Raw genomic sequence first — 12,872 nt, forward strand, 5'->3', positions numbered from 1 at the left:
AGGTGAATGTACGGCCCAAGCCCTGTGCAGTTCCCGGGTTAACTGCGGTTTTCACCGGGAGGCCAAGCTCATGGGGAGAGGTGCTCATACTAGCATATATAAGTGAAAGGTTATGGTTGATGATCCGTGTACTGTGTTACGATGATTCGGGGTTATCCTCGACGGATGTAATCAAAAGTTGTGGCACAAGAGTACAACCTCTGCAGAGTGTTAAACCTATTCGAATAGCCGTGTCCACGGTTACGGACGATTGGAAAGGCCATACTGTCTCCGTTATCATAAATTTGATCTTAAAAAGGAATGATGAATTGAAAGGTGATATTGAGGTGAATCAACATGAGTTGTGGGAATGACACTAATGTTCCCACTTGAGTTAGTCTAGCACATGATAAGGTTTTACTAAATGTTTATCAAACTAAAACTTGGCTTTATGCAAATAAACCTAGAGCTTAGCACCCCCTTACTCCACTTAATAAGTAATTACTTTAGTGTTAGTTTGCGAGTACTTTAAAGTACTCATGGCTTTGCCCTGGCTATTCAAATGCCAGACTTTGAAGGAGAGCACCAGTATCAGGATGACGGACAACAGGACGTCTACGATAACTAGGACCGTCTTCTAACGTCAAGCGTTGCCTGTGGAATAGATAGTCTACTACTACTTCGCTTCCGCTACTATTTGTGTTGTTGAACAATATATTCGTGTAATATTGGATCATGTGATCTATGGTTGTAAGACAATATGTGTTGTAATAAATGATGACTCTATGCTACTTACTATTATGTCTCGCAAAAACATTATTCCTGGGATTGCGATGTACGGCATAATAGGCATCTGGACTTAAAAATCCGGGTGTTGACACCTGTGCCGGCGGTGAGCGCGCCGCCCCCAACGCGATCTGTGCCGACGTGTAGACGCCGACGGTGACCGTCGGCAGAGATGGTGCCGACGGTGCTTTATCCTGTGCCGATGGTGCGGGGCCGTCGGCGCACCCCGTGTCTCCCGTAGTGACCTTTGACACTCCACCAGGAGATGCTATACAATTAACAGCATCATCCCCCAGCAGAATGATCGACGTCGCCTCTGCATGTGTGATCGATGTAGTGGCATGCATAATGGGCTGGCCCAAACTGAAGCCCACAGATGGCCCAGGCGTGGCTGCACCCATATTTTCAGCATAGTCATGTACCTCCATTGCATGTTTGTCCGATGAAAACTTCCCAGTCGAATCAAAGGTCTTCTCAGCCAAATTGATATCAAGTGGAGTAGACATCACTCCACTTTGAGAGTCCCCGACAGAAGTGAATAGAGGTTCATACCATTTAGCATCCACATATTTCTTCATGTCCTTAGAGACTTTCTTGCTAAACACCACCAGTGGGAATCTGATAATATTTTGATAGATTCAAAAGAACCGAAGTTAGGCCCAAAAGAAAGAGTATTTCCTTGTATCTGAGAAGCATCGTTCCATTGTTATCCATGTTGTCATTTTGTTCCATCTCGATATTACTGTCACTTCTTTTCCCATTAGCCTCATCATTCTCCTTAGGACCATCATGTTCCATATCACCATCTCCATTTGGAGCATCATCCATGTGCACATCAGCCCCTACAGCAGGGTTTAAACCTTCCACCTCGAATCTTAATCTATAAAAATCATCCTTCATCCTCACATCCATCTTCTTAGGAATCAAAGTAGGATCAAGACAAGTAATGAGGATTCTCAGTACCTCATTAGCACGTGTGAACTTCATGTCAATATCTCTGTTTTTTTCAAACAAAGTACCAAGAGCCCATAATGCCAAGTAATCATCCAACACATTTGCTGGAATATCAAAAATCCTCACCCAAACATCCTGGGCTCGCCAAAGCCGGTTCAACCACCCTCTTCCAGAAATCAAAAGTCATCGACACCTAAGTGTTGGGTACATTGAATCTGCCACAATGCTGAACACGGACTAGTTGACCACGACATATTGTTACACGACCAATGTGTGTGTTTTCCAATCTAGGCCTAACTGAATCGGACAAAGGTGTATCCCAAAACATCAACTCCTCATGTGCTAAACCATACATGGCCATAGTTCGTTTAGGTGCCAACAGAAGTGGACAATTTCTTGATTCAAGGTCTGGGCTCTAACAACAATCACAAATCTCAGCGTCATTAAGACAATGTCCTGGTTTCCCACAACGAAAACACCCGGATCCCTTCTTCTTCTTAGCCATGCGATACTAGTCTCATATACAACATCGGTACGATGGATGAGATTATTATTTCCCCACAGGTTGATTGTGTCTTTTGCTGTGCATATTCAGTTCGAAGTCCACTTTCCTATTTGGTTCCAAGGTTCTTAGGCAGCCTTGAGCTTGTTAGATCCACCTGTAAGGAGAGGAATAGATCTGAGAGTGGACATATTATACTTCTAACTTGATTAATTCATGTGTCTCATCTGTTTAGGTGAATGATTTATTAGTCTCATTTAATCTGTGTGTCGAACAAATTACGAGTCTCGTCTAAGAAACTGAACATCCTTTGTAATGCAAAGAGCGATGTGGTACAGGCTGCACAAGTGACAGGCTAGTCAACCATCTTCTAGCGCTCAGTGCAAAATACGGGTGATAGCCCTCCTATGGCAACGGTGGAATGCTAGAATCAAGAAGAACACTGCTGAGAACTTGAGAAGGAGATGACTACCGGCACAGCAGATATACTACAGTTTTTGGGTTTTAAAGTTTCAGAAGTTGCTGAAGCCTGAAGGGGAGGTCGCTTGATCGGGAGATGGCTTGACACGTTTTGCTCAAAATGCTTTGCATATTGGAAAGCGTGCATCCAAGCGATCTAGGCGGCGAGTCATTTTGGGCATGACCAACACCCAGATCGAGACGGACTGCCAAGTTCTTGGTTCAGGACCTCGGACTATGATTGATCGAGTCATATATGGAGTCGTGGAGTACACCAGATGCTGCTTCGTTTAAATTTTGATTCAGTTTCGGTTGGTTTGGTACTTGGAGTTGGACGTGAGTACATGTGTTTATTTCGCTGGTTCGTATTCAGATTTGGATTCGAGGCCATGTCGGTGGATTAATTGATTGATTTTTTTTTGCATCGGTTTCCAACTGCAGGCTCGGAAGCTCGAAAAAGAAAATGACTGCAGGCTCGAGGGTCGCTCCGTAGAAGAGTTGAGGTGAGAGGGAGGGGATCAGCACATCAGACCAGACCTGGGTCGTAGGTGTGTATAGAAAGAAACAAGGTCAAGGAGGGTGCCCAAGAGGCGCTCCGATGTTTCCTGAAAGGCCAATACCCTCTTCCCCATTCTTCTGCCGCAAAAAAGATGATGCGGCGCGTAACCCTAGTCGCCACACTCAATACCCTCTCCCCCCATTCTTCTGCCGTGCACGTGAAACCAAAGTTACCACATCATTTCATGCCGCTATGCTAGGCCTGACCGAGATCCTTTGAGCATCAGCGAAGCTCCACCACCTCTCCACCGACACAAGCTTGTTGGGAAGCTCACAATCGAGCCAATCAATCTCACATATTCGAAGTCTTTCCAACACCGTCCGGTCATCTCTAGCCACACAAACCCCTCCATTGCAAATGTGGCAAGTCTCTAGTCCATGGACTCCTCTCCATCTCCCTCACGCTCGGCAGCCTCCTCGCACAAACACCATCGTTTGCCACCGCTCGGCATCATTGCCTGCATCAGTCCAGTGGTCAATAACAAATGGCGCAGCCCCTATTTGGTGCCCATTAGTCGTCAACATCCAACATGCTTGCTCGCGTAGACCCTCTTTGCCCTCCTTTGTCGTAGGGTTGGTTATTAGGAGAGCAGCCAGCCATGCTGACCAAGCACAGAAGTTTAAGGAGAACTGTAGATCGGCAAAAAAGTTTTCTTAGTTTTTACTATAGTTATTTAAAGAATTGATAGAAATAAGATTGCGTCCAATAGATTTGAACCCCTCTGTCTCCGACATGGACCCAGTAAAATTGAATTCTCCGTGAAGATTGTAGGCATTATGAGAAATACAAAAGCAATAGGTCGAAATGCTTGGCGTAATAAGCTCTATCTCAACATAAATTTTAATCGTGTAGATATGTTCACGGTGATCTTGCAAACTTAAAGTTGATATGTTGATTCTTGTGTGGTACCCTATTTTACATCATCTGTGATGGTAGTGTGCTCTATTTTACATCATCTGCTATGACAAAAAGTGTTTGATGTTCTAAAATAATTTCTAGGTGCCTTAAAATACATCATATATTCGATGCACTTTTACATTTCAAACTCATAGTACTACATTGGATAGTAGTACATTTATGGCCAATTATGTCAAAATTATTTCATGATAAAGGCATATATTTACTTTTGCCTTTTGTCATGTTATCTTACCATTAGCTGTGCATTCATTAAGAAGATCCAAAGATAATGTGTCTGATTCCTGTGGTTGGCAATTTAGCACAGCTGGCTCATAGGCCGGCGAGGCCACCTTGGATGGGCAAGCGGTCCAAAGTCCAGGATCTGCTCTGCACTGTTAATTTAAACATTGAACAGTATTAAGTCCCTTCTAAAATATAAGTATTTTTAGCTTTCCATAAATGTTTATATTTCAGGAAGGAGGTAACGTTTATGTGTCTTAATCCCCGCATTGGAAGCTGTACGTTTATGGTGAATAATATAATGGAAAAAATATGCCGCAAGACACTTCTTTTGTTTATTGCTAGCATAATAAAGTATGACCAAGACTCGTTCGTCTTCATTAAGAAAATCCATTTATGGCGCAAATACACCTATCACAACAAATTTCATCTCCCATTGTCACTTCATAAAGAAAATCCATTTTAGCAGCGTATCACAAAATTTGATCTCCCATTTATGCCTCAAGATTTGCCTCATCTTACTACATAGACCCACCAAATTAAAGCCTCACGATTTGCCCACGGGATCTTACTACATAAACCCCACCAAAAGCTTCAAGATTTGCCTCCTCTCCATTCTCCCCAAACGAGACACCCAAAATGGCAGCGAGGCTTCTCATCCCCATCCTCCTAGTGCTCCTTGTCGTCTCCCACGTGGCGCTCGCCTCCATCGTGGAGGAGACGTGCGCGAAGGTGGAAAACATATCGCTCCGCAAGGAACTGGAGGCCGTCTGCGTGACCACGCTCCAGGCGGCGCCGGGGAGCGCCACCGCCGACACACACGGGCTGGCCGTGATCGCCACGAACCTGACGCTGGTCAACTACACGGCGGCGGTGGCCACGATCAAGGACCTGCAGCGGCACGGCGGCTGGACGGACGGCCAGCAGGCTGCGCTGGCCACGTGCCTTGAGCGGTACACCGAGGCGCTCAACGCGATGCATAGCGCCATCCACGCACTGGCCACGGGGCAGAAGCAGGCATACGAGGACAACATGATCGCAGCCAGGAGGGCCTCCACCGACTGCACCGCCGCGGCCGTGGCCGCGGATAAGGAGGAGTCGCCTCTGCGCAAGTTGAACGCCGACGCCGAGCACCTCACCGTCGTGGCCATGGTGATCTTTTTCTTGTTGTACTTGTAGCAAGCAGATACCTGTGGATCTTGCCGTGGACCTGTGTTAGACAGATCGATAGATCTATGAAAATAAAAACAGTAATTGAATGCGTGATTTGATTGCTTTGTGCCATTAATTTCATGTTCGTAATATTGAGATTTAGCTGTCTCCATCGTGCTTCCCGTGAATGAGAGCAGCCATCGTTACTGCTTCAGAACTTGACAAGTTTCAAGTCCAACTAGATGCAGACGCATACGCAACGAGGAGCTTTACAGGTCACAGAGGCAAAAAGAGCGGTCTACAGACCCACGTGTCTTGAAGAGTTGAAGCTAGTAAATTCCATTGTTGCATGGATAGAAGATTGTGGAAGATCGCTAGTAGAAGGCCGGAGGAACGTGAGCACTAGAGACCAGGCCCTTTTTCTTCTCTTAGCGGGGCAGCTCTACACTTTTCTTTCTTGCTCGAGCCGGATGATGATAAATGACATACAAAATGAATTGGAAAAGGGATGAGGCAAGAGCACCGGAAGGTAACTTAGCTACAACAGTCAAATAATTGTGTCATCTTCCAAAAGCATTCTGTCATCTTCCAATTTATTCATCATTAATTGTGGGAGCTATTGGAAGTATTCGTCATTAATTATAGCATGTTCAGCCTTTCAGGCATCCATACATGCCAACCAAAATCTAATGAACAACAAGCACGTCTGTCAACATTACAAACATCGATCCCAGTCCCATTGCCTTCTCTTCACTCCTGAACAAGCTGCACACCAGTACGACATACAGTTTCAGGAAAGAGGGTTACCAATGGTCGGAAACTTTTTGATAAGTGTTGACGTTGCATGGCTAATGATATCTTGGTTCGAATTGGTAGCTTTCTTGGTAATCCAGCGTGTGTTGTTCATTCCTCCTTATTATATTCACATGCATTCATTTGCTTAAGGAATTCAATTTTATATTTGCAAAGAATGGGACTTCACTATTATCATTTCATTTGTGCGTGGGCTGCCTCTATATCCACAGGCCAGTTTTTTCGATCAAGGAGCATTGCCCCAGTCTCTGCATCCAAAGGATGCACACAGCTTTCTTTTATTAAATTATTCGCAAAGCCTTACAAGGAGAATACAAAGATCAACTTAAAGCCTCCTACCTAGCGATAACTCGCTATACCTACGATGAAGGGGGGACCAAGAACAAGGTCATACTCCCTGACGGTACATCAACGCACATCATCCAAAAAAGCAAAACTCTGAGGGTGTGCCATTGCACACGTCGCAGAGATCGCAACCGCCATCTATCTCGAACCCATCTCCAAGTAAAATCAACGCATTGACCGTGCCAGGCCTACCGTCGATGTCACCATGACGCCAGACAGCTCCACCATCTTGCACGCGTACAACAGTCCTTGCCCGTCTTCGACACCCCGCAGCTCCACGCCGCTGAGAATCATCGACGACAACGTGGTAGATGAACACCACACCACCAAGATCCACCTCCATCTAGCCGCTGCTCCAAAAACGATGCCCCAAGAGGTAGAACGACGCAGGGAGCGCCGTCATCGTCCGATCCTGGTTGGATCTAGAGTTTCCCCCGAAGCAGCACGAGTGAGTAGCCGCAGACTGCGAAGACGATGCCTTCAAGAAGGAAACGACGCTTAACGCCGCCATCGCCCGCCAATCGAGGCACGGTTTTCACCGACAGCCGCGAATCACCAACTCGGCGAGAGCAAGCGAAAAGGCCAGCAAAGATGATGCCTTCGCAAGGGAACGACGCCAAAAGCCGCCGCCATCATCGGCCAAGAACGAAGTCAAGGCGCGGTTTTCACCGGTGGCCCCTTCACCGCCATCTCGTTGTCGACTAGATCTTCATCACCGAAGTAGACGGATCTCGTGATCCGCCACCTCGGCAACCAGCCGACCTCCTCCGGCGAAGAAGAAGGCCGCCTCCACCGTCGAACCCAAGGACGCTGCCCCGGACGACCTCGTGCCGCGGGAGAAACCGAAGACCACCTCCACGCGTCGGCGAGAGGCGGGGGGAAAGTAGCTCAGAGCCGCCGCCCACCACCAACCACCACCGGCGTGCCACCACCAGCCACCACCATCAGCCACCACCGGCGGGGGAGGAGCTGACGGGAGACAGGAGGGCCGCAGCGCAGACCGCCGCCCAGCCATCACGCGACCGGCCACGGCGTCGAGAAGGGGGCTAGGTCGCCGTCCCCAGCGCGGAAAGAGAGATGGCCGCCGCCGCCACACCCCGCGGCCTTTGGCCGGCGGCGCCCCCGGCAGCGGCGGCGGGAGGCGGCTAGGTTAGGGGGGGGGGGGTGCGGGAGGCGGCTAGGTGGCCAGTTACAATGTAATATGCTCACTTTCGAAGATTTACAGTATGATAGAGCCCGATTGGCGCATCAATCTGTTTCTCTTTACAGTAAGTTGAATTCTGACCAGCTGCTTATTTATCATGAAATTACAGGTGCTCTGTCTGGGCGGAGGCGGCACCGACCATGGTCAGATGGGCGAGCTCCGTCTGGGCGGAGGCGGCACCGACCATGGTCAGATGGGCGAGCTCCTTCTGGCAGAAGACGACCTTGAGCTCGCGGGGCGCGATGCAGCTCTGTGGCAGTGGCTCACGGTCGGTACCGTTCACCCGCGTCAGCGGGCACCGCCGCTTGAAGTACCCGGGGTCCCCCTTGCACGCCACGATGATGCCGCAGTCGTCGAATTTGACCTGATCCACGGGGCACCCGTTGGTGAGGTTCAGCGGGCAGCCCAGCGCCGGGCACTGCCCGCCGCCGCTGAACAGCGGGGTGACCACCGTCGCCAGGTTGAAGCCGTCCTCGAGGCTCACGCTGTACGTCGCCAGGTCCTCGGTGGAGTGCACGGCCAGCTGCACCACCGTCCTCGGCGGCGACGAGCCCATGTCGCAGCTGGTCGGCGTCCTGCAGAAGGTGCGCGCCACCACGCTGCCAGCCCAGAAGGTGTCCGGGAAGGGGAAGGAGACCAGCCCCCCGTTGGGGTCGAGCTCGACGGTGTTGTCGGAGATGGAGGAGAAGTTCCCGTTGGGGGTGACCAGCGGGCGCACGGGAAACGGGCAGAGGTTCTGCAGGGTCAGCTTGGTGTCCACCGCCGATGCCGCCAGAGCGGCGGCGGCCGCAAGCAGGAAGGCGAGGGCGAGGCGCTCGGCCATGGTAGCCATGTGCTCTTGTTTCTTGGCTTTGCAGGGGTGGTGATGAACTGGTGATATCGTTTAGGCGGACGTGCAAGCCTGTTTATATAGGCAAGCAAGGCGCCGTGAGTGCTATGCGTGTTAGAATAACCATGGAGTTCTACGGTTACTTAGCTACGAAGGAGAGCTAGCATCACACTGATTTTTATTCACTCTGCATTCCAGCCCGTATGGGTCGATGGGTGCCTGGATTGGTCCCGTCATGGCGAGTGGTTCTATTCTTGAGAATGTAGCGTGCCCTTGTTGAGCAGAGATGCATCTAATTTCTTCCCGGAGGTTACATTAGCTACTTCCGGATGTCTTCTCCAGCTGGTCCATAGCTTCTTTCACATGGAGTGGTTCAGACGATATATCTGATATTAGTGATTTTGCTTGCCCGCGCGCCGGGTTCTTGGCTTCTTGCTCAATGAAGAATACTTACTGACCATGCATTTCTATCAATTTTAGGAACAGACAAGAACCAGTAGCACGTTTCGCGGTGTTGGGGACAAAACTGGTCACCGCCCACCCAAACTGAACGAAGGCGTGTCGGTTCAAAGATGAGGGCGGCCTGGGGATCCGGTGCCTGTACACGCAGAACCTCAAGCTCCTTCATCGTCTGCACTCCGACAGCTGTGGTGCCTCGTCGCCGCTCTGCTCTGGCCGGACCTCACTGGCAGCAGCTGGTGCCGCTCTCTGGGTTGATGCCTGGCTCTCCGAGATCCCGCTGTCCCCGCCTTGTTCACGCACGCACTGGCGGACGAGCACGTAATTAAGTGTGCGCACGGTGTTCATCGGCACCAAGATTAGTTTGGATCGGATGCGAGAGAAAAAAGATCTTGAAGCTAGCTTCTCTTGCAGTAGTATGATCGATGGCTTGTGTTGTTGTTTGGAAATCATCATCAGAAAAGAAAGAAAAGGGAAGGGCGGCGTAAGTTTTTTTTTTGGGAACTAGTAACAGGAGTTACTTCTATCCGGAGCGACTTGACGTTCCAAACTTGAAAATTTATTGGATCAACTGTGTGAAGTCGTGAGCCTTCACAGTCGCCAATCATGCGTTGACTTGACTTTTGATTTTGATAATATGTATGTGTGGATAAGTTAATCTCCATACCTGTTTTGTTTGCTGAATATGGAACGATAAGATGAATTCCTGGCATGCAGTGCTTTTGGAATCATTTTTCTTGAGGTATTTTATGATTTCTGTTTGTAAGGCGACACTATTTATTATGTATTATAATACTTTGAACCGATCTCTGAAAGGTTATTTGCGATTTTTATTTCGGGGGATTATGTTGTCCTCCCATCCCGGACGATTCTTTGAGTGGAGCTTGGTGGTGGTCATGGTGTGTAATAACCTTTTTGTTCGAGTTGTCACATCGGTTCTCCACACTAGTAGAAAAACCCCCCTTTAGTACCGGTTTCAGAGGGCCTTTAGTACCGATTTTAGAACCGGTACTAAAAATCCATGACTAAATTCTCCCCCCTTTGGTACCGGTTCCTTGCGAACCGGTACTAAAGGTGCCTCCACGTGGGCACGGAGAAGCCCGCGGGGCTGGAGATCTTTGGTATCGGTTCGTAACACGAATCGGTACTAAAGGGTGTCGGTGCTATTTTTTTATATCAAATTTTTTTATCTATTTTTTTATATCACTCGTGGTCAAACTTCCCGCTCGGTCACCCATCCTCCCAGCACTTCAATACTAGTATGCTTAACTTCCGAGTCCCTTCTCATCTCACTTCCAAGTGCTTCGCGCGCATGTTATTGATAGTAGTATCATATCAATCCTATTAACATGTTGGTCACGATATCGCACTTCGTTATTGTTTGAATTCCGCATAATTATTTTAATAAACAAAAGTAAAGATGTAAAAATAATATTGAATAAATAAATAAACAATAAAAATATTAATTTTTTTACTTTTAAAATATATTTTAAATTTTAATTTGTTTTTGCAAAATCTAAAACCTGGAAATTTGCAAATCTAAAAATTTACTAACCTTTATGGTTAAGTAATAGTAATCTTTATGCAGGAAGGAATTAATAATTTAAATTTAGAAAATAAAAAATCCTAAATTTCTGGCGAAAACTAAAATATTTCTACTTTCATATTTCCATTTGAAATTTTGAGAATCTAAAAATTGGCTAACCGGGTATGCAAAAGTTAATATTATACGTTTTTTTCCGACGTCGTATGCAAAAGTTAATGCCATTTCACCTTTTTCTAAACTTTTTAGGCAAAAAATTTGAAATTCAAATTTCTTAATTTCACCGAATAGTAGGTTGCATAACATAAAAGAATCTGAAAATATTTTATGTGGTGGAGTTTAGGGGTACTACTAGTGATGCTCTAAGTGGAAGCTGTCAAGGTTTAGCTGGAACTTGTGTTTGTTGTGATGAATGATGATACGAGATTTTTTCTGAAATGGTTTGTATTTCAGTTTTGGATCATGTAAAGAGCGTATGCGATACTAGTCTCATATATATACTCCATCAGTACGATGGATGAGCTTATTATTTCCCCAGAGGTTGATTGTGTCTTTTGATGTGCATATTCAGTTCGAAGTCCACTGTCGTGTTTGGTTCCAAGGTTCTTTGGCAACCTTGAGCTTGTTAGATCCACCTGTAAGAGAGGAATAGATCTGAGAGTGGACATATTATACTTCTAACTTGATTAATTCATGTGTGTCATCTGTTTAGGTGAATGATTTATTAGTCTGATTTAATCTGTGTGTCGAACAAATTACGAGTCTCGTCTAAGAAGCTGAACATCCTTTGTAATGCAAAGAGCGATGCGGTACAGGCTGCACAAGTGGCATACGGGTGATAGCAATGGTGGAATGCTAGAATTAAGAAGAACGCTGCTGAGAAGGAGATGACTACCGGCACAACAGATACTACAGTTTTGGGGTTTCAAAGGTTCTGAAGTTGCGCAAAGGGAAGCAAAGAGATGAAACCAAACAGATCCCTGTAAGTGGAGGCGTCCTGTAGGTGACATTCTGAAGATTAATGGTGACGGTGCTTCTTTTATTTAGCGCTGGCACGAATTCTGGAAACTGCGGTTTTTTTTTTAACAAGGGATAGACCCCGAAGGGTCTAGAATCATCCATTAAAATACGAGGCAGGTTACATATTTGCAGGCCGGCCCCTTTACACCACTTGCACTGAAGAAACCTATATTTGAAGATGAGGCCTGCCAAAGTGCAAAAAACACCCTAGGACTAAAAATAGAAAAGCAATCAAGTCCCTGGGAGCAGTGGTGGAGCCAGCAGGGTGGAAGCGTGGGGTGGGCCCCACCCTAAGATTTGGCCCAACCCATATATATTCTATAGAAAATGAGAAAAAAATAAAAAAAGCCCAACCCAGTTAGGCCTGCCCCACCCTAGCAAAATGGGCTGGATTCGCCACTGCCTGGGAGTCTCTACCATCACACGCCGGCATCCTCAAGGCGTCGCCGCCGAGGAACTGGACGTAGACGCCCGAACACCCCTTTCTGGCGTAGATCCGTCGCCGCCGGACACCTGGACACCACCGGGGACGCACCACTTGATGGCGACAAGATGCCGAGCTCCAGCCGCGAGGATGAAGAAGAGCCTCCTTCCTAGAGGTTGTCGATTGATGGCCGCCACATCGGCCGTAGATAGCAGAGGCAGAGCTGCCACTAGCTTGGTTGCTCGAGTCAATGACGAATCGCCGTCGCCACCGGAGCAGGAACCATCGGAGAACAAGAAAAGCCACAACCACACACCTCCCCTCGCCACCACGGCAGGACAGAGGCAGAGAAGGAATGGAACCCCCCTTCTCAGCACGGCCCCAGCAGGACCACCGGCTTTATTGACGAAGATGGTGCTCCTCTTGCTCGCCAGCACCTCCGGCCACTGGAGGAACCAACCGGTGAAGAGGAACCCTAGCCTGAGCCCGATCTGGCCGAACAGATCGAGCCCCCACCTCCAAGCTACTGGCATCACGCCAAGATCCACAGGGGTAAACCTAAGAACTAGAAGGGGAGAAGATCTAGACTACACCACTCCGGCGCACCACCTCCACCGTCTCCGGCCAGCTATTCCAGCGGAGGGGCCTCGGATCGGGGGGGGGGGGGGATGAACGGGTTGAAAACTGCGGCTTTGTCATTAGAGATG

At 47.9% G+C, this 12,872-nt stretch overlaps 2 protein-coding genes across 2 annotated transcripts; one reads left to right on the forward strand and one right to left on the reverse strand.

The window, feature by feature from the left end:
* The first annotated feature begins 4,994 nt into the window (after positions 1–4,994).
* On the forward strand, positions 4,995–5,555 carry LOC127326021 (uncharacterized). Its single transcript, XM_051352854.2, has one exon. The coding sequence runs from the start codon at positions 5,016–5,018 to the stop codon at positions 5,553–5,555; it is 540 nt and encodes a 179-aa protein (XP_051208814.1). The 5' UTR covers positions 4,995–5,015.
* Positions 5,556–7,875: 2,320 nt separating this feature from the next.
* On the reverse strand, positions 7,876–8,777 carry LOC127326043 (osmotin-like protein). Its single transcript, XM_051352872.2, has one exon. The coding sequence runs from the start codon at positions 8,720–8,722 to the stop codon at positions 7,994–7,996; it is 729 nt and encodes a 242-aa protein (XP_051208832.2). The 5' UTR covers positions 8,723–8,777; the 3' UTR covers positions 7,876–7,993.
* Between the last annotated feature and the right edge of the window lie 4,095 nt (positions 8,778–12,872).

Source organism: Lolium perenne, chromosome 1 (assembly GCF_019359855.2).
Source record: "Lolium perenne isolate Kyuss_39 chromosome 1, Kyuss_2.0, whole genome shotgun sequence".
Classification (NCBI taxonomy): domain Eukaryota; kingdom Viridiplantae; phylum Streptophyta; class Magnoliopsida; order Poales; family Poaceae; genus Lolium; species Lolium perenne.